The sequence below is a fragment of the Lontra canadensis genome, unplaced genomic scaffold (genome assembly GCF_010015895.1).
Source record: "Lontra canadensis isolate GAN:19392208 unplaced genomic scaffold, GSC_riverotter_1.0 scaffold3, whole genome shotgun sequence".
Lineage (NCBI taxonomy): Eukaryota > Metazoa > Chordata > Mammalia > Carnivora > Mustelidae > Lontra > Lontra canadensis.
In genome coordinates this window covers 39,242,834-39,269,843 of record NW_022630997.1, presented here as the reverse complement: position 1 = coordinate 39,269,843, position 27,010 = coordinate 39,242,834, and the positions used below count along the sequence as shown (strand labels likewise).

The following is a 27,010-nucleotide window of genomic DNA, read 5'->3' as shown; positions in this document are numbered from 1 at the left end:
AGAGCATAGAGCCAGACATGGGGCTCAATCCTGTGACCCTGAGGATTCATGATCTTAGCTGAAGCCAAGAGTTGGACACCCAACTGACTGAGCCATGCAGGCACGCCTCAATTCATCCTTTTTAAGGCAGCTTAAAAATATCTGCTGTTCTCTGGGGGAAAGGGAGCCTATCCCTTTCTGTGCAAATAGTTTACCAAAGTATTCCTTCCAATTGCAAACTTTATGCCTCCTGAGGAGAGTTCTAGAAGGCATGTTTTCTCCTGGTTGTATTTCTAGGAAGATGTTAGCACTCATTATAGTTCGTTATTCCCAAAACGCTGCCAGGAAAGCCCTCATCTTGAAGTTGGTTTAGCCTTGTGATGATCCCGTTTGGACAGGGAGAGGTCTCTGTCCCTCTACATTCACAGGTCCCGTGAGCAAGATCAAGCAGTACATTTCAAGCCCCTAGGAACAAATTGGGAGGTTGCTACTCTCTCTGAATTCTTCCCAGGTAACTCCAGGTAATTCCACTGCAGGGCTCTGTATCGGACAAGGCTGCACTAGCTAGTTGGGCTTTTATTATGTATGTAAAGAAGAGTCAGTGAATCTCCATCCAGTGCAGAGGCCTGGGAAAAGCCAGACAGATGCTTTTTTCACCTGTAAAATCTTCTAGCTCAGGGGGCTGGGGTAGAGATTTTGATGGGAAGGTTAAGAGGGTTGAGGGAAGCAGTGTTATTTAGACTGATGAACAATGTTGCTGTCCTATAAAATGCATCCAGTTGGAAAATTCTGCTAACCCTGTATCTCCCTACAAAGAGTTCCAGAGACCTCTCCCACAACATTAGTCATTTACAAAGATGTTGGCAACACAGAAGTGTAAGCAATATAGGAAAAGACAGCTTTATGTCACCCTAGAGATTGGTTTTATATTAGTCCCATCCCTCTATCTTCTCCCATCAGTGACTCAATCCTAGCCCAGTCTCAAGTCTCATAGCAAATAGAAACCCAAAATGACCAGCTCCTAAGAAAGGAGAAAGGGGTTGGGGCTTTAACACACTGGCAATCATTCCAACAATCCTCTACACTTTTCCACTTTTTACAGTTGGGGAATATGAAGTTCAGAGAGGTCGAATAAGCAGTCTAAGGTCTTATAATATGTCCTAAGTTAAAGTCTTACAAATTCTCTCCCTACCCAGCCCTCTGTTCACTACACAGCTATACACCTCCCTTCACATTTCACAAGTGAGGAAGAATAGGCAGAGTGAGGGCCGTGCTGGCAAATCTGGGTAAAACAGTGGCCCGTGAGTGTCTCTGGATAGGGAGACACCATCCAACATCTTGGGCTGATCACATCTAACACTTAATCTGAATTCCGAGAGGGGCACCATACATTCTTTCATTGGTTCTTCCCATCCTGGTTTATTCCAGGAGAAGAAAAATTACCCAACCACTGAAAGAAATGGTCTTCTCACTGCCAAACTTTAGCTAAAACAAGAAACCAACAAGAAACTCCTTTTAAAATAATACGTTGTCACGGTCTAGAAAAAGGAGAAGCTCATTAAATCCATTGTCCTAAAGAGCAATGCCATAAATATGAAGGCTAGGAATAAACAGACATTTCTCTTGGTAGAGTGTCAGCAAAGAGCTTCTGCACACCAAGATCAGTCGGCACAGATACAGATATTATTTCTCAGCGGGCAGAGATACCCTATCTACTGACACAATATGGGGGAAAGGAAAGAAGGGATATCTTTTACTCATATATGTCAATTAATTCCATCTACTTCCCACCCTGCTTCCCATCCCCTATGGCACATAAAGCATAGCACTGAGGCAAGGCCCCTGTATTTCTTAGAACTTCAAACCCTAATAAGTGGGCCTGAATCACTCTTGTTACCACGAAATACATGTGGTATTAATGATAAAAACTAAAAAAATTATACCCAGTTGAAAGGTTTTATTGCACACTATTTTTCAAGATGGCAGATGGATGCCTAAATTGATCTCGGTGTCATTTTATTGTTGTCCCAAAGTTTCTCTAAATCAGCCAAATGAGTCTGAAGTTGAAATAGCCACCTCATATTGTTCTACCAGGAGAGGCACAGGATTTCTCTGTAATGTAGCTTGCCATATTACGTTATTTATAGCCTCTGATGGAAAGGTGGATAATCTCAAACCCACCCCAAAGAGAATGATTATTGCATATGCCAAAAAGATCTGATGAGGACAACACTGTCCTGGGTCTGACTATAAAAGACAATCTAAGCAATATCCGGGTTTTTGGTTCTGGATAGGATGGAATAAGTTCACTCTACCCTGTACATTTCGCTGAATGCCTTTATTAAACCAGACAGAATGCATGCAACAGCCATTTGAAGACTCTGAGACGTGAACAGTAGCAGGCAGAATTGACCAGAATTGGAAGTACCACCAAACTGACAGTGAGTTTGCTATTATTTTTCCTCTTTATCCACTAGCATGACTTCAGAACCTACAAGTGAGGACCAGGATATGGACAGAGAAAGCTCCAAGAGAAAGTCCTGTTCTGGCTCAGAGACCGGTCAGAGGAATTGCTAACATTCAGAAAGAATGGGAGAAATCACACTTTCTCTTTTTTCTCTTTTTCTTTTCTACTCTTTTCTTGTACCTGGACCTCTAAGGCATTAGCAAGGGTGGCAATGGGAGCTGTAAGGAGATTAAGGAAGGTAGGAAAACCTTCACTGGATGAAGGATCTGAGGTTCCAAGACAGTGGGACAAAGCCCTGTTGCTTATTGTATTTGTCATCCCATTGTCTTGTCCCACGTAGGCACACAGAAGCAGGAAATTTACAGTAAGCAGGGTAACTGAAGCCCCATATTTCTGGTCAGAGGATAAAAAGGAAGGCCCGATGGAAGCTGACCGCTCCTTGGTGATCACAGAGAAAGAAGACTTGGGAAAGTAGTGCCTTACAATTATGTATGAACTCCTGGGCTTACCATGAGCTGAGCATGGATGAAGTTGATCCCACACAACATATACAAATGTTGAGAATAAGCTATAATATAGACGACCCCCAGCCTGAGGCTGATATGGGACAGACCAAACCACACTGCCAGTGCTTTGAAAACTCAACGGACACTGGAATCACTACCCACAGAAGCCTGGTCAGAATGCATAGCCTAAAATCAAAAAGGGCGGTTACATGTCAAAATAAAATTATCACATTCTTTGTAAGATGAAAACAAGACCCAGTTTAAAATTAAAATAATCAAAAGGTCTAGGATACACCAAAAATTATTTGGCTTATGAATGACCCAGAAAATCTCAACTTGCATCCGATGTCTAGATGGCACGGATATTAGAATTACCTAACAAGATCCATAAAGCAGCTATTTTTTAAAAGTTCCAACAACTGAGAACACTTTTATAAAGAATTAAGAGACATAAAGCCTTCATGAAGAAACAAGATAAGAATAAGAATCATATGGAAATTCTAGAATTGAATAATATAATGACTAATACACTCATTGGATAGGCTCAGTAGCAAAACGGAGATGGCAGAAGAAAGAATCAATAAACTTGAAGTTAAGGCAACAAAAATTGTACAAACAAAAATTTGGACAACAAAGAGAAAAAAGATTTTTAAAAAATGAAGAGAGCCTTATGATCCTGTGGTCTATTAGAGAAAGGTCCAACATGGAGTTCCTGGGTGGTTCAGTTGGTTAAGCCTCTGCCTTCAGCTCAGGCCTTGATTCCAGGGTCCTGATATCAAGCCCCATATCAGGCTTCCTGCTCAGAGAGAAGGCTGCTGCTCCCTCTCCCTCTACTACTCCTCCCCATTTGTGCTTTCTCATTCTTGCTCCTCCTCAAATAAATAAATAAATAAAATCTTAACCAAAAGAAAAGAAAAGAAAAAAAAAGATAAAGGTCCAACATTTGTGTCATAGGAATCCCAGAAGGAAAGTAGAAAGAGTATGGTGCAGGAAAAATATTTGAAAAAATAATGAACAAAACTTCCCAAATTCCACCAAAGACAAATCTAGAGATACAAGAATCTCATGAGCCTCAACAGAGTAAGTCCAAAGAAATCATGTTCAAACACAGTACAATTAAGTGACAGAAAACTAAAGACAAAAAAATCTTAAAAGCAAACAGAAAAATGACTCATTACTTATAGATTAATAACAATTCAAATGGCTACAGATTTCTCATCATAAGCAACGGAGGCAAGAAGAAGAAAGTAGAACAACATTTTTGAAGTACTGAAAGAACAGATGTGTCAACCCAGAATTCTGTATCCATCAAAAATGTCCATCAGGAATGAAGGTGAACTAGAGACATTCCCAGATGAAGGAAAATAGTATTTGTTTCCAGCAGACTGCTTGAAGGGAATTGGTAAAGAAAGCTGGAACATCAGAATGGAAGTGATACCAAAGGGAAAGCTGGAACACCAGGAATGAAAAAAAAAATCAAAAACAAAAACAAAAAACAAAAAAGGGGATATATCAGGATAAATATACAAGACTATACTTGTATTGAGTTCTTTAAAATATGTTTAATGGTTGAAAGCAAAAAATCATAACACTGATGGGGTTGCCAGTATATGTGGATATGATACATAACACAACTACAACAGAAAACTGGGGAGGTTAAAGAGACCTATAGGTTCATAAGTTTTCTACATTCCACCTAAAGAGGCAAATATAAGTATCCTGGAAAGTTTAGTATGTGCATTACAATCCCAAGGGCAATCAATTAAAAGACTACATAAAGATATGTAGTAGGAAACACTACAGATAAAATGGAATACCAAAAATGTTCAAAATAGCCCAAAAGAAGAAAGTAAAGAGGTAAGAGACCTACAACAGAGGAAAAGAAAACAAATAACAAAATATTAGACCTACATTATAGCTAAATAGTCTGACACAACTTTTAATGAACAGATTCACAGATTGGAATTTTTTTTTAAAAATGACACAAATATAAGCTGTCTATAAGAAAATCACTTAAAATTTAAAGATACGGTTTCATTGAGACAGAAAATAATGAGAAAAGATTTTTTTTTCCTTCCATGAAAACACCAGTCAAAAAGAAAGTTCAAAGGGTGCCTGACTGGTGCAGTCTGTTTAGCATCGGATTCTTGGTTTTGGTTCAGGTCATGAACTCGGGGTCATGAGATCAATTCCCACATTAGGCTCCATGCTCAGTGCAGATCCTGCTTAAGGATCTCTCTCCCTCTCCCTCCTCCCCACTATGCTCGCTCGCTCTCTCTCTCTCTCTCTCTCTAAAATAAATAAATCTAGGAAGGAAGCAAGGAAGGGAGGGAGAAAAGAAGAGAGGAAGAAAAGAGGGAGGGAGGGAAGAAGGAAAGAAGAAAGTAAGGGGAAGAGGAAAAAGAAAAGGAGGGAGAGGAAGGGAGGGGGGAAGAAAGAAGGAAGGAAGGAAGGAAGGAAGGAAGGAAGGAAGGAAGGAAAGAAATGGAGAAAGAAAGGAAGGGGAAAAGAATGGAAGAGAGAAAGAAAGAAAGAAAGATAGATAGATAGATGGAGGGAGGAAGGGGGAAAGAAAACTAGCTAGCTAGTTTGAGTTCGTTGATTAACATCAGATCTGAAGTCTACTAGACTTCAGAAAAAGAGAATTACCAAGAGTATTAGGGGTAATACGTAATGATAAAAAGGGCCGATTCACCCCCCCCAAAAAAGCAAGAATGCAAATGTATATGCATTTAACAAATTTCAAAATACACAAAGCAAGACCTGACAGAACTAAAATAGACAAATCACTATTATAGTTGGAGACTCCAGCACTCTTCTGACTATAATGTGTAGAACCAGCAGACATAAAATCTGTAAGGGTATACAAGGACTGAACAACACCATCCACCAAGTGGCACTAATTAATGCTAGATATTCATAGAAAACTCTATGCAAAAATAGCAGAATACATATTCTTTTTAAGCTCACATGGAACATTCACCAAGATAGATCATATAAAACACACTTTAACAAATTTAAAGGATTCGAAATCATACAAAGGTTCTTTAAGCATAATGGAATCAGACCACAAATCAATAATACCAAAATAAGAGGAATACATCAAAATACTTGAAAATCAAGCAACACAAATTTAAGTAATCCACTGGTCAAAGAAGTCTGAAATGAAATTGAAAAAATATTTTTAACTGGATGAAAATATATATATCAAAATTTGCAGAATATAGCTAAAGCAGTGCTTAGAAGGAACTTTAGCATTAAATGTTTGTATTTTTTTAAAAAGAGTCTCAAATCAATAACTTAATCTCCATCTTTAACATCTAGAAGACTAAAACAAATCCAAAGCAAGCAGAAAAACAGAAAAATAAGGAAAATAAAACCAAAAGCAGATTCTTTGAAAAGACCAGTAAAATTTACATGTAGTGAGACTGACAAAGAGAAAAAAGGACACAAATTACAAAATTAGGAATGAGAGAGAAGATATCACTACAGATGCTGTAGATGTTAAGTGGAAAACTATGAACAACCCTTTGTACATAAATTGAGTAACTCAGATAAATTAGATTAATTCCTCAAAAACCTCAAATTGCCACAACTCACCCACAGTTAAATAAATAACCTGAATAGAGCTGTAACTATTAAAGAAATTGAATTAGTCTTTAAAAAGCTTTGGAAAAAGAAATTCAGGCCCAGATGTTTTTACTAGTGAATTCTGCTGAATATTTAAAGAAAAAAATTACACCAATTTCTATATCCTTCCAGAAAACAGGAGAAAGGGATAGGCTTCTCAACTCATTTTATGAAGTCAACAATTACCCTGATACTAAGACCAGACAGAGACAGTGTTAGAAAATCCATGGAATATCTACTCACAACACATATACAAAAATCTTCATAAAAATATTAGCAAATACATCACACTATGACCAAGTGGGGTGTATCTTGGAATGCACAATGGTTGGTTCAATATTCTCAAATCAGTCAATGTAATTCACCATATTTACAGTCTGAAGAAGAAAAATCACATGCAGACAAACCATCCAGCAAAATTCAACATGCATTCATAAATAATAAAAAATACCTCTCATCAAATTTTGAATGGAAAAGAACTTCCACAATCTCAAAATAGAGCCATCTATAAAACACCTACAGCTAGCATTATAGTTAAGGGTGGCAAAACACTGGATGTTTTCCCCCCAGAACTAGGGAAAGATCAAAGCTGTCCACTCTCACTCATCCTACTCAACATCCTGCAAGAAGGGTTAATTAGTGCAGAATACAGGTCATCATAGCAAAATAATATGTATTTCTATATACCACCACTGAACAATTGCCAACTGAATTTTTTTTAAGATGCCATTTACAGTGGCTCCAAAAAATTATAATAATTATGTATAAATCTAACAAAAATGTATAGAATCTGTTTGCTGAAAACTACAAAACATTGATGAAAGAAGTTTAAGATTACCTAATAACGGAAAGACAATGTTCATGGATTAGATTCCATGTTCATGGATGCCAATGCTCCCCCAAATTGGTCTCTATGTTTAACACAGCTCCTATCAAAATACCAGTAGGATTTTTTTGTAGATATAGGCAACTTGATCCTAAAATTTGTATGAAAAGGCTAAAACACTAGAATAGCCAAAGTGATTTTGAAAACAATACATTTGGAGGAATCACATTAGTTAAAGCCAATTTTAAGCTACAGTGGATTATTCTCAGATGTGAAACCTAATGGAATTTGTTTAATTGGATTTTGAAGGTAACTGGGGCTGGTAGAGGCTTTCTTCCTTTCATATTCTACCGTTTGGAATGGCAGTGCCTATAACTGTTATCCTATCATTGTCCTATTATTACATTTTGGAGGCAGAATGCTTGTCTTCTAGTTTTGCAGATCAGCAGTTGAAAAGGAATTTTTCCCTGGAATGGATCATACCCAGAGTCTTATCCACATTAATTTTAATGATAAAATTTGGGGCTTTTGAATTGATATTTAGATGGGGTTCTGAACTTGAATCAGTCCCGCAGGGTTGAGACTTTTAAAAATATCAGGTGAGAGCTCCTTGGTGGCTCAGTCAGTTGAGCGTCTGACTCGATTTCACATGGGTCATGATCTCAGGGTTCTGGGATGGAGCCCCACTTAGTGGGAATCTTCTTGTCTCCCTTTCCCTCTGCCCTTCCCCTCACTCATGCTCCTTCTCTCACTCTCTCTCAAGTAAGTATTTTTTTTTAAACTAAGAAGTTAAAAAATGAATAAAAATGTGGAATGAATGTATTTTGCATGTAGGATTGATATAGACTTTTGAAGCCAAAGAATAGATTGTGGTAGACTGAATAATGGCCCCCAAAGATATACCTGGAACCTGTGAATGTTACCTTGCATGGCAAAAAGGACTTTGCAGATGAGGTTAAGTTTAAGGATCTTGGGATGGGATGTTATTCTATATTACGCAAGATGGCCATAATTGTAACATCAAGTGTTCTTATAAAAAGGAGGCAGGTGGGAATTTGATGAAAGAAGAGGAAGTAGCAAATGGGACATTGGAAGCAAAAGCTAGAGGAATGTGAGGAAGGTGTTTCAAGCCAAGAAATGCAGGCAGCCTCCATAAACTAGAAAATCAAGGAAACAAATTCTCCCCTAAAGTTCCAGAAGGAACTAGCCCTATGAACATCTTTAGTTCAATGAATCTAATTTTACACGTTGGGCCTCCAGAAAAAGAAGAGAAAAACATTTGTGTTGTTTTAAACAACTAAATATTTTGGTAATTTATTATAGTAACTATGGAAAATTAATACACATGGTTTCATTTCTCTTAGGTAGACACCTGGGAATGGAATTGTTGAGTCATATGGAAACTCCATATTTAACATTTACAGAAAACCCCAAATCTTCAAAATTAAAAACTTTTATCCAGGAAAGACAGTGTTAACAAAATGCAAACTCAAGATACAGACAGGGAGAAAATATTTACAAATCTATCAAGATATCCAGAACGAATAACAAACTCTTAAATTCAATAGTAAAAAGCAAACAACCCAATTTTTAAAATGGGCCAAACACTAATGTAACACCCGATGCTGGCAAGGATGTGGAGCGAGAGAAACTCTCATTCATTGTTGGTGGGAATGCAAAATGGTACAGTCAGTTTGGAAGACAGTTTGGCAGCTTCTTACAAAATTAAACATATTTTTGCCACACAATCCACCAATCGTTCTCTTTGGTATTTATCCAAAAGAGTTGAAAATTTATGTCCATATAAAAACCTGCACATGCTTGTTTATATCAGCTTTATTCATAATTGCCCAAACTTGGAAGCAACCAAGATGTTCTTAGATAGGTGAATGGATGAATAAATTATGGTACATCCAGACAACAGAATATTCAGCACTAACAGGAAATGAGCTATCAAGCCATGAAAAGCCATATAGGAATGTCAAAAGCGTATTACTAAGTGAAAGAAGCCAATCAGGAAAGGCTATATACTACATGGTTCCAACTATGTAACACTCTGGAAAAGGCAAAATTATGGGACATGTAAAACATCTGTGTTAGCCAGGGATCAGTAGGGAGGAAGATTCATCAGTTAACAAATGTACCATTCTGGTGGTACATGTCAGTAACGGGGGATGCATGTGTGGGGTAGGGGATATATGGGAAATCTCTGTACTTCCACTCAATTTCCCTATAAACATAAAACTGCTTAAAAAAATAAAGCCTATTTTTAAACATGGGCCAAACACTTCACCAAAAAAGACAGACAGATGAAAAATTAGCAGTTGAAGAGATGTTTAGCATCATTAGTCATTAGGAAAATACATATTAAAACCACAACAATATATCCTACACACCCACTAGAATGGCTAAAATAAAAATAATGATAATACTAAGTGTAGACAAGGATGCAGAACAACAGGAGCTCTCACACACGGCTGATAAGAATGACAGATGGTACAACCATTCTGGAAAAACCCTTTGGTGATTTCTTTTAAAGGTAAACATGCTTACCCTCTAATCCAACAATCCTACTTCTAGGCATTTCCTCTAGAGAAACTGAAACTTCAGGTCCACCCAAACTTCTACACAAATGCTTAGATCAGCTCTATTCATCATCTCTCCAAACTGGAAGCAACCTACATGCCATTAAAGAAGTGAATGGATAAACAGGGGCATCTGGGTGGCTCAGCCAATTAAGCATTCAACTCTCGATCTCAACTCAGGTCTTGATCTCAGGCTTGTGAATTCAAGCCCCATGCTGGGATCCACGCACAGAGCCCACTTAAAAAAATAAAAATAAATAAAGGAATGAATGGATAAGCTGCGGCACTTCCATAAAATGCCACATTATTCAGAAAAAGAAAAGAAAGAACTATCGATATAAAACCTGGATGAATCAAAGGAATTGTATTTAATGGAAAAAACTAGTCTCAAATGGTTATATGCTGTAAGATTCTATTCACAAGACATTCTCAAAATGACATAATGATAGTGACAGAGAACAGATCAGTGCTTGTCAGGGGCTAGGGGTACAGGGAGGATATGAAGGCACAGTGAGAGGGTGAGGGAATTTGGGGGATACTGAAACTGTTCTGTATCCTGACCCTGGTAGTGGTGGCATGACTCAACATATGTGTTAAAATGTACAGAGCTGTGTACACACACATCGATTTCACTATAAATGAATAAAATTAAAGAACAAGATAACGGACAATTAAAATTACTTCTAAATCTTAGTGGGACCACTTTTTTTTTTTTAAGATTTTATTTATTTATTTAACAGAGAGAGAGAGATCACAAGTAGGCAGAGAGACAGGCAGAGAGAAAGGGGGAAGCAGGCTCCCCACTGAGGAGACAGCCCAACACAGGGCTCCATGCCTGGACCCTGAGATCATGACCTGAGCCAAAGGCAGAGGCATAACCCACTGAGCCACCCTAGGGACCACATACTTTAATAAGCATTTTACTGTAATGGAAAAGGGCCAGAAGAAAGCCTAGGTTAATGCATGTGGATTTATGTACCAATCTTGAGGACAACAATCCAGAGCCCCACCCCCGTGCCCAAGCAGTTTGAGTTACTTAAATACTTTTACTTTGATCAGAAGGAAACTTCAAAGATTAGGACTAATCTTTGGATTAGGACTTACCCTTTTTCCCCTTAAAAATTTTCCTTTCTTCCTTTTATCATCACTTTTAACCCCTCTGGACCTCACACCCTGTTTACTGATACCACCTGTGTTGCTGGAAATCAGCACACTGCATGCTGACCCACTCATTCCTCGCTCCACAAACCCGGCATCCTCTCCCTCCTCTGCTCTGCCACAGCACTTGGGCAACAAAGTCTCTCATATAACAAGGCATTAAGGTTTAGGGAGGATAGAACTACCCCGGTCTGAAAAAGGCCAACGCACCATGGAGGGAATGGGGGTAGACCTAGGTATTTTCTACCTTTGAAAAAGACCTTCATTTTTATATCATGTAGTTTGGCACGGTTGGGGAAACTGAGGATACTACTTTTACAAATACCGCAAAGTGATTTCCGTTTATAGAAATTACTGGTTTGAATACAAAGCCAAGCAATGTCTCTATCAAGACACTTCTCTCAGGGAACCAATGTGTAATAGCAGGGAAGCACCGAGCAGAGAAGCCAACGATCTTCCCGGAAGTCAGTCATCCTCGTTTCCCCTTTCCCTATTTCTTCCTCCTCTACACACAAGGAAGGGTCCAAAATGCCAGATCCTTGGCATCAAGCACCCCTTGCCAAATGATAGCCAATAAAATGCTTGTGTATCTAGTCAAATAAAAAGTAATTTAAGTAAAAACATGTATCTTATAGAGGCACCTGGGTGGCTCAGTGGGTTAAAACCTCTGCCTTCGGCTCAGGTCATGATCCCAGGGTCCTGGGATCGAGCCCCACATCGGGCTCTCTGCTCAGTGGGGAGCCTGCTTCCCACCACCCCTCTCTGCCTGCCTCTCTGCCTACTTGTGATCTCTGTCTGTCAAATAAATAAATAAAAATCTTTAATTAAAAAAATGTATCTTATAAAGTGTAAAGTTCTTGGCAAACTTGGGATACTATTATAATCTTAGAGTTCTTGACAAAATGCCCATTGTATCAAATCAGTGGTGGTTCTTTGCTTGGCATCCCTGAAATGTAGAACGGTTGCTTCAAAATGCTAGGGTCCTCCTCGTTGTTCTGGGCATCGACTTAATATCCGGGATCACGGGAGGGCAATGATTACTAAAAGATTTAACAATGGAATCTGAGATGTATTCTTAACGGTTTAATAGCATTTTGAGACTTTTGCTTGAAAAATCACCAATGGTAGGTGGCACCCACAATCAGAACTTGAAAAGTGGGGGAGGCCAGGAGGACACAGCCTGTGAATGCCCAGGTGTACTCAGAAATGCGTACATTTATTAATTAATTAATTAAAGGCTGCTGGTCTCCAAAAAGAGATCTTTTTGACATTTTCAACTTTATCAAGAGGGCCTTATTTCACATTATTGACCATATCCTGCCAGCTGATAAGGGCAGGGTGAGAGGCAGCTTCTCCCGGTGTTCGTGGTTAAGTCCGGGCCACTGCAGCTCCTGTGCCCCGGTCCTCATGGAGCACAGCACTCTGTCTGCATGTTATGTAATTTTTTGGTGCTGCCTTCCCCTTTTGTTCAGTCTGTGCCAAGAGCCAAATAAAAGAATCCATATGTGATTACGGCTATAAAACCAAAAGGAAAATATTAGACAAAAATTTAACATTTTGGGGTTTCTAAGTTTGTTTTACCTTTAATGCTAGGCAGACAGTTTACACAAATCATTTTGCTGCAAAGTAAAGAGTAATGAGTTAAATGTGTTCCCTGTCACCATCAATCATGTACGTTTGCCTTTGATTGACCAAACATATAAGACACATGAAATGACTTTCTAATCAGGTTAGGGGGAGCAGGGAGGGAAAAAGGGGAGAAAATGGGGAGGGGGAGCATAAGCCTCTTTTATTTTATTCAGAAATTCCATTGACATTTTCTGGCAATCTTCTAACATGCTGTATGGGCTTCTCTTTGCTAATAATGTTTGCCTTGAGAATTTGTAAAGGTCTAAGAGCTCTTTAATTCAATGTTCTAGAAATTACCAGGGCCAGAGGGGAACGAAATCCCTGTTAATAGTTCATGGATTAATTCTCTGTTCATTCGAAATCATTTTGGGGAGAGCTGGTCTCTCAGGTGGGCGTTCATCATCTGGAGTGGGGTGAATGGCTCTGCCCGGGGAGGCAGGCGGTGCCGCTGGTCTGATGAGCGTCACGGAGGGAAAAAGAAGATGCTCAATGATGTTGACCCAAATGGGATACTGAGGCTTAGCCAATTCCTTTCGGTATATGGGTGTTTATTTTGATTTGTGAATTTAAACAACACACTGACTGGATTTTCTGGCAGTCAAAATGGTTTAAAACCCAAAGTAACCAGCCTCCGAGCATCCTCGCCAAGCTCTATATTTCAAGTTTCCATGTGGAGTCCAAGCTTTTTAATATGGCAAGGGAACTACCTACGGTAGCAATGGAAGAAGTTTTCAGCTCCAAAATCACCCCCAAATTGTCACTGCGGTCCTGGCCCCACCCAGCTGTCGTGTAATCAATTGAGGCTGGCCAGGCAAGGCTGAGACCAGCTGATTCATTTACTTCTTCAACAGGCATTTCTTGAGGACCATGTGCACTGGGTGCTGTTCCAGGCACTGGGGATTGAGCAAGGAGCCCTAGGCTTCACAGTGTTGACACTGTCTCAGAGAAAGAAGGCAATAAATGAGGCCACGAAGCCACGTAGGAAATCAAAGCCAGGAACGTAAATGAGGACATAGATACACAGGTTGTGGAGTGGAGAGTGATATAAATCTTGAAAATATGATTCTAATGTGTTTACATATGGAAACTTTCTTCACCCCATGAAGTCAAGGAGAACCTCTAAATCCTTGCTGGAGACTGTGGTGAAATGGGACATCTCCTCCCTGTAGGGACTCCGGGGAGCCCCAGAAAAATGTATGAGCTTAGTCGCTTCTTCTTGATTCTCTTGCATTTGCCAGGAAAACTGCTGAATGGCAAATCATCTCTCTATTAGAGATATGCCACATTAGACTGTAGAACTCAACGCTGTGGAGATGCCAGTTCTCCCCAAGAGAGCCCAGAAACAGACCCACACATACACTGATGTTTCAGTAAACGGGCCCCTGAGGTACTGATAATGTATGGTTTCTTAACTTGGGTCCTGGTTAAAAGGGAGTTCTGAGTTTGTGAATATTTAATAAGCTGCCCATTTGTTAGATGTACACTTTTATGTTTATATATTCTACTTCAATTAAAGATTTGTTGTTAAGCCCTTTTATTATTTTTTCAGAAGATTTTATGTATTGATTGATTTGACAGAGATCACAGGTAGGCAGAGAGGCAGGCAGAGAGAGAGGAGGAAGCAGGCTCCCTGCTGAGCAGAGAGCCCGATGTGGGGGTCGATCCCAGGACCCTGGGATCATGACCTGAGCTGAAGGCAGAGGCTTAACCCACTGAGCCACCCAGGCGGCCCTGTTAAGCCCTTTTAAAAATGCAACTCTAATGGTTTAGAGAAGGGCCTCACTCCGAAATTAACACAAACCAAAGACATGGGGGATCTGATAGAGGGAAACCAGAAAGCTACTAGGGGAAGAGTGTTTCAGCCAGAGGAATAGCAAGTGTGTAACCCTAAAGACTAGCCAAAGGGGTGCGGCTGATGGCAAGGAGCAGAAGAGCACTTAGGAGATGAGGCCGGCGAGGATTGCTTCAGACTTAGAGATCATCATAAGAACTTTTTCCTGGTGAGATAGGACACCATGGAGAGATTTATGCAGAGGGGTGAGAGCATCTAGTTCATGCTTGTGAAGGATTGTTCTGGGTGCTCTACTGAGGATAGACCAGAGTGGGAGAGGGAGAAAAGCAGAGCAGGGAGGCCAGTCAGGAGGCTTATGTAATGCACAAGGAGAACAAAGGATGGTGGTTTGGATCTGACAGGAAGAACGGAAGTGGTCAGAAATTTGGAAAGTCAGAACTGAGAGGATTTCCTGCTGGATTGAACGAGGTGCATGAGAAAAAGAAAGAAGCTGGGGATGGCTCCAAATATATTCGCCCGTGTCTTCGGACAAAGAACGGGAATTCAATTCTGGGTATGTCAGGCCTCAGATGAGATGCAAAACTCAAATAGAGATGCTGAGTGGCAGTTAGATGACACTGCGTTCGGGGGGAGGTTCCAGATGGAGATACAAATTTGGGAACCCTCTATATAGAGGACTTATGAGAATAAACATTATGGCAAGTGAGTATATTTGTATCATATCTACAGAAGTTCACTCTCATGACAAGTTGTGATTGGGATGACATCACCTGTGGATATGAAATAAGCAACAGATCGCCTCTCACTATCTCACTTATGCTATGTAGATTTACTTTGCGGGAGAAACCCTTTACTCTGGCACCAGCAGCATCCCCTCCCAGAAGCAGAAAGCCACCTTCACCCTTATCAGTTGCAGCCCTGGCCCCCTTTCAGAGATCCCATCACCCACCTCCAGCCCACTCCACACTGGGCTGAGCCTTGTTGCTTGTATGTCTCCCTCACACGGATGAACACCTCAGGTCTGCAGAGCTTACACCCATCAGCCAATAAGAACTGTTTATTTTCTCTCAGAGCCACCTACTGAAGCCAATTAGCTTTACTCCCTGAATATAGCAGCAAGTAATGTCACTTCCTTCTGGAAAAACCTGGTAATTTCCTTATCCCGATTCATCCCAGCCTAGGTTCACATGTTTTAATGCAGTGACTTCTGCCCTTTATAGAGCTGGCTGGAGAGAAAGGCCAGCAAGACCCAGAGAATGCATCTTGGAAAAGTGCGCCCATGCATCCCAGTCATAACAGAAGCTTCCTGAAGCTTATGAGTGCCTGCTAGCCATGAGAATGACAGTGTGGTTAGCATCCTGCCTGGAATACAGTAGGTGCCCAGGGAATCTCTATCAAAGCAACCATGTCTAACCACAGAAAGCAAAGATTCTGGCACTAGCTAAGTTTCCCCCTTACCGTATTTCCTCTTATTTTAAAATATTTTATTTATTTCTTTGAGGGGGGGGGGGGACAAACAAACAAACAAACAAAAAAAACAAGGTGGAGGAGGGGCAGAGGGAGAAGCAGACTCCCAGCTGAGCAGGGAGCCTGATCCAGGGCTCAGTCCCCAGACCCGGGGATCTGAGCCAAAGGCAGATGCTCAGCCAACTGAACCACCCAGGTTAATCACTCTCTAAATTATACACAACACCCACACATACAATTTATCATGCCCAGGACAGCTAATCCTAGTAAGAATAATAGCACAATTCACAAAGATGGCAGGTCAAGCCTCAACATGAAACCACACATGCTGAAGAGAAACTAAAGTATTACATGCTAAAACTCTAAAACCAAGAAAAAAAAAAAAATCAATGGATCTTAAAATACATTGAAAGGAGGAAGCCAAGTGGAGGGTAAGTGTGGCCACTTACTCAGGGACTCAGGAGCAAGGCAATGGCAGAGAGGCTAAATAAATAAGTTCATTATCTTGGTCTTTACAGAAGACCTTAGGAAGATTCTCACTGGAACCTGACAGGCAGGTGGTAGGAGATCAGATAGCAGTAAATACACAGGATATTCCACACCTGGTTGACAGTGGAGATACAGACTAGTCTCAGGAACCAGGACCATTGCCTTCCCTCCCTGGAGGAACTCAGGGCAAAAACTGGGCGCTGCTGGAGAAAATGCTTACCCTAGCATTAGCAATAGGCTGTGGGGTCCAAGGACCCCTGAGTGGCCAACCCGTGCCTCTTTCATGAAGTTATTTGCTATCAGGTTATCATGGATTTGTTAAACAAATCCCAGCATACCAGAAACTTCAGAGGCCATGCCTTGAAGGTTAAGCAGAGCAAATTACATACGAATAGCCAGGAAAAAGTCTTTAACAGTAGTTAGCACACTTGAATTCCTTACCCCAAAGATGTGGGCTAAAAATACAGATGCTCCAAAAGTTTAGATCAATTCAGAGATGACATAGCCAACATGGGAACCAGGTTTTCAAGGGGGCAATGAGGCCCAGGGGTAAGGGCCTTTGAAAGTGATATTGCTAAGGGGACACACAAGTGTTCCCCATATTTTGCTGGTACCATTGGCCTGGGTCCCTTGGAACCCCTGCATAGCAGGAGCCCCTCCCTCTTGCTAAGCTTTATTATCCTCCCTTTCAGCCTTGGCTTTCAGTCTCATGGACACTAAAGTCCCCGTGGGCGGCCACTGTGCTTCTGCCTATGATATATATAGAGAGAGTACAATGTATTCTTCAGAACCAAGAAACAGATGCTGTACCTACCCAGGGCAAGTGACAGGCTGAGCACACACTCCACCTCTGGCTTCCAGAAACACTAAGTGTTCTCAAGGGATGGAATCCGCCAAAGCCTCATCCCACCTCCCTCCATCCTCGAGGCCCTCCTGTCCCTATGGAAGTACTAATGAATTCTCTGCCGGAGGACATGGGGGACACTGGGGCAGGAAGCAATTTCTGGCAACGATCATCCATTTCTAGATTTCCTTTTCCATCTGCCCCCCGCCCAATAAAAATGAGTAAAGACGCCGTGACCTCGAGAACAGGAGATAATATATAAAACTGGTGAGGAGACCATCATCAAGGTGTTTATCATGACCAGAAGGAGACAAGGATCTGGGATCTGGAGGGTCAGTGCACCAGCATGATGCCACAGAATAGGGAACACATGCTTCCGGCAGTCCTTATTTTAACTGAAAACAATAGATGCAGGGAAACCTTGCTATTTCCAGGTCACATGCCTTAGCAAATTCCAACACAAAGACCACCTGAATGTCAAGAGGCCATGTTCAGAGAGCTACCTCCGAACATGGGGGACCTGGCCCCGGGCAGAAATGACACGGTAACATAACCCTAGGAGGGAAATGTGTTTTCAGTTATACCAGGGCCCAGCCAGGCCTCTTCCACAGGCTCTTCCTAAATAGGAACTTGGCAGTGGGATTCGCTAGGCTGAAGGGGACGTCCTTGGCTCCAGAGGTGAGGCCCTGCAGGGTCTTGAGGAGAGTTGGACAGAAGTTCTTTCTCCCTGCTCGGTAATAACACTGAGGAATCAGCGTCACATCCATTTTATTAATTTTCTTGACAGGCAGCTCCAGTTTCCATGCAGGCACCACAAAATCAAAACATACGCATGTCAAGTGCCCCATGTGTGGTAGGGCCCTGCCAAGACCGTGTTCCATCAACAAAAGGAAGCAGAGCCCAGGTCTCAGACCTCGTGCCTGGGCCTGTGGGTAACTCCCTGCTGGAGGAAACCACCAGAGCTCAGACGAATGAGCCAGAAGAGCTCTCTTGGTGACAGTCCTTTATCCTGGGGTCTGGGTTCCTTGTGTTGAACACGAGAGCCGTGGGAGACACAAGGCTTCATCTGGCTTTGGGGCATGCCTCTCAGTCCCACCACACAGATCTCCCCTGCCAACTCCATTTAGCCTGCATTCAGTTTCATCCAGGCAGGGGAATAGCAGCCTGGATTAAAAAAGCCATTAAAAAAAGGAAAGAAAAGAAAGGAAAAGAAAAGGAAAGAAAAGAAAAAAACCACAATATCCTTATTTGTGTGCTGGGTCTGAGCCTGGAGTTCTGTGGAGTTGAGGTCTTTGGGCACATAGGGAGCTGAAGGAATTTTTTGATCAAGGCATCCTTTGCTAAAGTGATAGAAGAGACTCCAGCACAATTTGTCCTTTCACATAAAGGATTTTTATCTAGGAATTGCCTATGGAATGTAAATTAGGTGGGTAGAGAGGGTAAGGACTGAGAGAAAAGCCCTGCTCTAATCCCACGGCTGGGGACGCCCTGGGTGAGCCCATGCATGTAGTCGGTCCGTCGTCTCAGCCCCACTCTTCCCACCCATCCTTCCCACCGCCTCCAGGGCCATCACCTCGACTCCCTCAGACAACGGACCACCAGTGCTACACACAGCAGTAATGGCAGCCAAGGGCTGGAGGTATCACACCTAGGATCACAGGGCTTCTAGCCCCCCTCATGGGACCTCCTGGTTAACTCACAACTTTCCCACCTCCATCCCTACTCTTGCAGGAAAGGGAAACCGAAGCCCAAATCCTGAGCTGATGGCCACCAATGCCAAGTCAGAAAGGCCCAAACTGGGCAGGTTTTCCTGTCCTGGTCTGCCTCCTTGACTGGTCTAGGCTAAGAACAATCCAAAGATGAGGACGGGTGTTATCATTACTCCAAAAGCCCTCTTAGGAAGGGCCGGGCCTTCAACCCAGTGTCCCGGAAATGGGCCTGCCCTGGCCAGGCCAATGCCCCGGCGTGACCTGTGAAGACAGAGTTGGGTCTTTCATTGCCTGGCTTGGTCCGGCAGGCAGGGGCCACTCTGGAGACGCTGGGGGGGCTGCCCAGCCCACTCTGTGGGGTGAGCCGGCTGAAGAGGAGACGAGCAGAGCCAGACCGCCCGTCTCATGGCACACAGGGCGCCGCTGCTGAGGAGTCGGCCCCCCGTTCCACTCTCCATTCAAACAACCGTGGCATGTCAGCCCTGCTGGCCTCCTTGATTGTGCAGAAATAAATAAATGAATTATGTTGTTGGGGTTTGGGCTTCAGCACAAACACATGGTCTGCATTTATCTGCACAGTGAGAGGTCCACCAGCCACTTGATGTAAAAAAAGCAAAATGATAATTCTTTTCTTTAGGCGCTCTGGTGCCATATGGAATGTATATAAATCATATTTTTGTTTTAACAGCGGAGGCTTTGTTGATAGATAAACATGTGGTTTATCTAAAAAAAAGAGAGGATTTGTGCTTTGAACAATCATTTAATGGCCGTGGATGTGCCAAATAAAAATAAAAACATAATTTTGAAAGAAGTTGGCCTCGTGCCCAAATCTGTAACAAGGAATTTCTCCTTAACCAGAGTGGTTAAAGCCTGTCGATCTGTTTTGAGTTTAAGCTGTGCTCTCTACTCAACCCCACGACAAACTGAATCCAGGGCTAATGGGCTCTAATAGGACGAGACGTTACCTTTATGAATGACCTCATGGAGAAGAGGTTGGCGAGCATGGTGGAGAGGCCTTGAGCCAGACAGCTCTGGGCTATGAACCCCAGCTTCAGCTCCGCGAGGCAGATTGCATCATCTCCCTCTTTCCAGTTCCAGCTCGGGATGTTTAGCAGATGGGCCTGTGGAAGCAAACGCAAGGTATGAGAACTGAGGTTGCTAAATGTTCAATGGTTGCAAATCTCCTCTGGGAAATGCACCAAAGCCCAACGGCTCAGAGGCGTTCAGACTCATCCTTTCTTTCCCTGGCCTGAGCCTGCTGTTCGCTGTTTCATTCAACTCCCCTATTCCGTGGACTTCAGTCCTCGGGGTTCTCTCTGGAACGTTGCTTCTCCCTAACCCAGGTCTTCCCCTGGGGTTTGTCATGTAGCCAACAGAGTCCAGAGGGAATTTCCTCTTGGGACAGACACATCAGCCCACATTACTAGAATATCTCGCTAGGTTGTTCATAAATGAGCTCCTCAAACAGACTCGGACCCTCAGTCGTCTGTGTGTTTTAGAATCTTTTTTTAATCTGCATCCCCGAAACTCCAGCTCAGTGGCTCCCAAGTCTGAGTGGGCCTCAGAATCACCTGGTGGATTGGTACACATATTGCCGGCCCCTCCTTCACAGTTTCTGATCTAGTAAGGTGCGGGGTGAGGCTGGAGAATTCGCATTTCTAACAAATTCGAGGTGCCGATCTGGGGACCACACTTTGAGAAGCACTGACCTAAATCATCAGGCAAATCACAGTGTAGACATATTATGATCTCTTGCAGATGGACTGATCCTATGTCACAGGTCACACCCCAGGATAAGGACACAGACACAGGCTCATCTGACTAGTTTTAAGCGGCATGAAGCAGAGTCAGAGATTATCCATTGGATGAAGGAGTCAAAATTCAAAAACTTTGCCAGGATTGGAAAAATGGGCAGAAAAACAACCAGGAAAGATTTTTAAATTTAAAGATTTTTAAAGGAAAGATCTTTAAATGTCTTAATGTCAAGCGCAGCATTTAGGTTCGAAAAAAAAAAAAAATCAATTGTATAAATTCAAAATGAGAAGATCTAACTTGGCAGTAGAGCTGAGGGGGAAAGAAGGGAAAAAAACATAAGTATGTGGGTAACTCAAATCCCAAAAAGAGGCCAACTGTGTGACAGATTACAGAGAAAGCCAATGCTTGCTTGTTAGAAATGGTCTCCAGATCAAGGGAAACGAATGTTTCATTCTGTTGTGAACCGGTCAGGCTGGTTCCAGAGTACTTGATCCTGTTGTAACAGCCAGATTTAAAGAGGGAAACTGATCAATTGAATAACTTCCAGAAAAAAATGACAAGCACAAGGAGAGGTGGGGGTTCTGGAAAACGTCTTATGAGAAACAGTTAAGAGAGCCAGCAGTGTCTGGCCTAAAGAAGGACCACACCCTCACGGAGACAGGACGGTTACCTCCGAAAGCCTCAGGTGCTGCTGCAATGAAAAGAGATTAGGCTTGTCTTGCTTTGTTCCAGGGGCCAGAATTAGGACTGACTGGTATATGTTACAAGAAAGCAGTTTTTTGGCTTATTTTATAAAGGAACTTTCTAAGGATGTAATTTGTCTAATAAATGGAGAAAGCTACCTCCCAAAATGCAAGGTCTTTGTCCCAAAAATTCTATAAGTGTTTTTCCAAGTCAGAAGAGAAAGACCGCTTGCTTTGCATTTGAGGTTGTAGCTGAGAGCCCTACTAGGCCCCCCGTGGATGCCAAGACTTTATGGCCCTGAAACACCTATTTCTCTCCAGGTACCAGCAAACACCAGAAGCATCCTACAGAAGGCTTCCCTTCACTGTCAGGATAACACACTATGGTTGTACCTACTAGAAGAGAAGATGCCATTATGGAAACAAGAACAAGTCCAATGGCTTCTTGCTCTGCTAACAGAAGTACCCCTTTTGTGAAATCCCTTCCTCAAAGTCCTGTGACAGTTTCACAAGTCCTAAGCCAGCAGTGACTCCTGGGAGAGAAGACCGTATCCTCCCTAACGAGAGCAAGGTTAAAAAGTTTGGTGTGTAGGCCATGGTGGATGGTAATTTCTGCCAAGCTGAGTATCAGAGTCCTTCTCCCATCACAGGCCTGATTCCAGCCGATCTTCTTTCCCCTTACACTGTTTCTCTCCCAACTCTTCACTGGCTGGCAAAGGCCACCTTCCCTCTTTACTAACCTTCATGGCACTTTCAAGCAAACAAACGAAAAATTAAACAAAGCCTTTTCCAGAGAGTCTCTCATATCCCCATGTGCCAGGTTTTTGAAGGTATGAAGTCCAGGCTCTTGGGCCTTGGGTCCCCCCTGTCCCCATCTGGTTTGAGTTCCTTAGACATATTTCACATGTTATTACATGGGAAAGTCAAGTCTGTTTCAGTTCTCAGGCTTCCATATGGCCTCCTTTCATGGGCCGTTGTATCTTCCCCAATTGTGGGGCAGGGAGCAGGGAGGGATGTACCAAAGGCCAGGAGGAACATCTGTGTGCATGAGATGAAGAGAGGAAATTTCACAAGGAACTCAAATCCTCTGTTTCTGACACTTCTGTCCTTCATCTGAGGGATATTTGGGTCCACTGGAAAATGCCAGCATCACTGCACAGAAGTCTAGAGGTAAATCCTGGATCTGAAGAATGAGGCCTGATAAAACAGGCGTAGCAGGACCAGGGTCCCCCTTTGATTAGCCACTGGACCACTCTTCATCTCAAGAAGGAGGAATGTGAAAATATGCTCTCCTGAGAAACCAGTGGAAGTCAAGTCCAGTCCCAGCCTTCCCTATACATAAATAACTTTGAGAAAGCCACCATAAGGAACAAAGTTCACGACAGAGAAAACACTTCAACACTATTGCCCAAGTATCTAAGTGTTTTTAGTGAGAAAGTTCAAAGAACTTGCATCACCATTGGGCCACTGGGACTTGGTTTCTAGGTCCTAGACAAAGACCTTTTTTTCTAGAATCTATTCGGAAAATTAAAAATCCATTAGCAGCTAAGACATCGCAAGTGATACTTTACTATGATATCATCAACTGTTCTTTTCTTGAAAAGCTTCAAGACATTTACAACCCTCAAATCAAAAATGAGTGCCCTGTACCATCTTCTTTCTGCCTTCAGAGACATCTGGGCTGGGCTGAGTGTTTCTCTCCATGAAATCAGATCCACTTTAGAAAACACCGGTCCTTCTAGAAGGCCTGCTGTGAGGAACCACAGTTTGGTTCAGTGGGGTGGGCTCTATTTACAGAGAAGGTGACAGCTGGCCATTCTGTCCTTAGCTCAGTGCCTGCCAAGTGACCATGAGTTGTACCCACCAGAGCTGCTCTGTCTGGGAGAGCACAGACTCCCAGTCTGGAGTCACACTGGGATGCTAGCATGCACAGATGGCCAAATGAGGACTAAATGTGATAACGGATGTCAAGCTCTTTTAAAACCATAAAATATGCCACAAATATCTAAGATTACTATGATGACAAACTCAGGACCAATTTTACTTGGAGAGAAGTAGGTAGCTTGCCTACATCCCTTTAGGCCCTGGAATACCAGGATCATTAGAGCACAGGGAATTGCAATTCTTTATGTTTTAAGTCTCATATCCAATTATGGGATTAACTATCACTTAAAGTGTGTTGAGTGCAACATAAGTTTACATACACATACCAGGTTCTTTCAAGAAAGCAAGTTTTAATGGGTGGAGATCTCTGGGCATTTATTCATGGATGAAGAGAAAGGACAGAGAGAGGAAGAAAAATAAGACTGTAAGGCAATGGGGAAAAAAAGAGATTAAAGAGAAGGTGGGAGCATCTCACAAAATAGCACAGTTATAGAGCAGGGTGACAAGTGTCCATCTGCAATTCCATGAGGAATGGGATGACAATGACCAGTGGACTTTTTGCTCCCTCTAAAAGAGGGAGATGAAATGATCAAGAAAGGTGGGCTCATCCATTACTCATCCTACAGGGGCAAAGTCTCACACGTGATTTTCCCTGACTCTGAAACCCCAACATATTGGGGTGATTCTAAGCAAAAATGTGTTTTCGGCACATTTCCTGAAAATGTGTTTTCAGGATTGGTTGCCACCTTCATCATTTTTTCCTGAATAATTACCATGAAAAGGTTTGTACCAGAGTCCTCAGCGTGGACCAGACATTCAGCGTGGCTATAGTCATGTGAGTACTGACCAGGTTCCATCCAGATCCTAGGTCCATTCAGCTACTTGGACTTTGACAGAAATCACAGTGAAACCATCCTGAATTTCTTGAAGAGGTGGCATCCATACTCATTGGAAGGGGAAAAAAAAGGAATTGACAGCCCTTTCTAAACATACTACATTAATTTCCCTCATCAATCTAAATTCAGCCAAAAACCTAAACAACAGCTTAAAGCACTCCCACACTGAATGAAATTTCAAATCATAAATGAAAGAAGAGTTTATTGCCTGAGGAGCTGTCTCCAGCCACAGGCTTGCTAATAAAATTCCCCTCCACCTATAGGGGCTGCTGTCTAGAAACTTCTCCAGACTGATGCATGTGAGTCCCCGATATCCTCACTGTATGTCTTCCGTGTCCTTGGGTTTTCCAGAGATGAACAGGACAATGGGACCTTGGGTGCCCACCACCAAGCCCACTGGCTGGAGTGTAACACGTTATGCCTTGGAAGCACCTGCCGAGGGCCGGGCAGTGGGCAGCAGACGCAAGCCGTAGGCCAGTCACCGACAGCAGGCCCCACTTCACAATGGCCTCTGATGGGCCTCCACGCGGCGAAATGGGGCAGCCCTTGCCAGCAATTAAGAAATAATGGCATGGCACTGGTGCATTTGGCAGAACGGGGTCTTCTCTGGGTCACCTGACTGCCTATTTCGTAGGGAATATGGCCTAGAAGATGGACATACACTCACTCATAACCCAGCAGGGAGTTATTGTGTTCAGACAGAACACCTGGTTCCAGGTACTGAGCAGCCTCCGGTTTCCCAGCCTCATTACGGGGAATAACCCGTTCCACATCAAACGGAGAAAGGTGCCACCTTCCCTCCCCCAAAGCTGTTTCCCTGGGATCTCAGTGACAGGCGGCGTGAAGGAGCAGTGCCTCTGAATGAGAGACTGAGAAGTAATCACAAGCGAAAGAGCATAGACTCCAAAGTTTGTTTTCTTCCCAATCCCCTTCTAAACTAGAACAGGAGGAAAATTCCTTTCTGTCTTGTCTCTGGAGAGCAGCTTTTTCCCTTGGTTCAACCAAGCCTGCTCTCCTCTGCAGCGGGAGAAGGCCAAGTTCCTCATTCTCCACTCCCCTGCGTGGTCTGCTCCTCCATGTCACCTGGTCTCTGGTAGCAAAGCCCTATCACTCGCCTGGGAAGCTCTCTACCCCGGACTACCACGTCCGTCCCTGAGGGCACAAGGCAGGACTCCTTCACTTATACGCCTGGGGGGTTAGGGAGGTCAGGTAGCACACTGAGCACACAGCAGTTAGTCAGGAGATACTGAATGAAGAAGGGAGTAGAGGTGCGCCTGGGTGGCTCAGTGTGTTAAAGCCTCTGCCTTTGGCTTGGGTCACGATCTCAGGGTCCTGGGATCGACCCCCGCATCGGGCTCTCTGCTCATCGGAGAGCCTGCTTCCCACCCCCCTCTCTGCCTGCATCTCTGCCTACTTGTGATCTCTCTCTCTCTGTCAAATAAATACATGAAATCTTTAAAAAAAAAAAGAAAGAAAGAAAGAAAGGAGTAGAGCATATAAAAAGTGGACATTGTTGAAACTGGGATCTAAGGTTAAATCAATATTCCAACCTGGGGGTCCAACAGATGCTGCCTTCCAGTGAGCAGCAGTCAATAAGGTGCTTGCACTGAAGAAAGGCCCCAGGGAGGTTTGTACCCAGCACACCTTGTCTAACCCTTTGGATTACAACAGCACATGTGTGCACATGTGTGGGTGCATGTGTGTGTGCATGTGCACGTGTGTATGTGTGCACATGCATTTGTGTATGTGTGCATGTGCGTGTGTGTGTGTGCACACACAGCTGTACAGTGAGAGGAGAGAGACCAGGCATGCTTGTGCACCTCTGAGCTTGCAACGGGCCCCGCCTCTCGCTGTCCTACCTTGTTGTGATACTGCAGCATTTGAGTGATGATTCTTATCTTCGGGTGGTAGTTCTTTATGGAGATTACTCTGAAAAAGAAAGAACCAAAGCTGAGGCAGGGTCTGTCCTACTCTTGGAGTCTGATGGGAACACGAATTTGACTGTGCCCAAACAGAGTGAATGGGGGGTCAGCAGCCAGGACCATCCAGAAGGCTTGCCGGCACAGGGCCTGGTTAAATGGTGTCCATCACCGTACCCCATGGCAGCGTGAGAAAGAAATCAACAGAATGGCCACAGACTGTGCCCGGGGCAGGAAAGAAGAGAGCGGTTCTCTGGTGCCTTGGTGTCGGCGTGTGAGCCCGTGTAGTGGGGCAGCGGCTCCAGAGCAGGGTCACAGGCTTACTGCCTACAGAGACATCTAAATAAGGTGAGCTCAACCCATGGGCCGAGGGAGGTTTGCAATCTCACATACCCTGGGGACAAGCCTAGAAATAACTTGCTCTGAGTCCAGTTCTCCAAGTTAACAACTTGAGACAACAATGATGAATCAAACAACCAGCCTGACAAATGATACGAACTGTCACACACACATGGCCACTGACAAAAATGATTTCTGAGCAGGGCTCTTATGTCGGGATCAATGACTCAGCCTTCGATAGATAACAGAGTCTAAGTGAAGACTTTAATGCTGGTGGAAAATAAAAATCCAAGGCCTGGCTGGACGGCCACCGTCTGGTAGAAAATTCCACTCTCCCCGCCCCCTACCACCCAGAAAAACTGCCCTCAGTCTATACTGCCTATGAGTCACTGCCCTTCCCCAATCCACCCCTGGCTCCTGCTCCCTGAGACTGGGCTACAAATGGAGGAGTAG

At 43.1% G+C, this 27,010-nt stretch overlaps 1 protein-coding gene across 35 annotated transcripts in view; it reads right to left on the bottom strand.

The window, feature by feature from the left end:
- KCNMA1 (potassium calcium-activated channel subfamily M alpha 1) overlaps positions 1 to 27,010 on the bottom strand; it is a 717,583-nt gene that overhangs the window by 171,099 nt on the left and 519,474 nt on the right. For all 35 annotated transcript variants that reach the window (XM_032839333.1, XM_032839342.1, XM_032839358.1 and 32 more), the window contains exons 13-14: positions 26,159 to 26,228; positions 20,047 to 20,202 (exon numbers count right to left, since the gene is read on the bottom strand). In XM_032839333.1, coding sequence (XP_032695224.1) covers positions 20,047 to 20,202; positions 26,159 to 26,228 — 226 coding nt within the window. The remainder of the gene's footprint in view (positions 1 to 20,046; positions 20,203 to 26,158; positions 26,229 to 27,010) is intronic.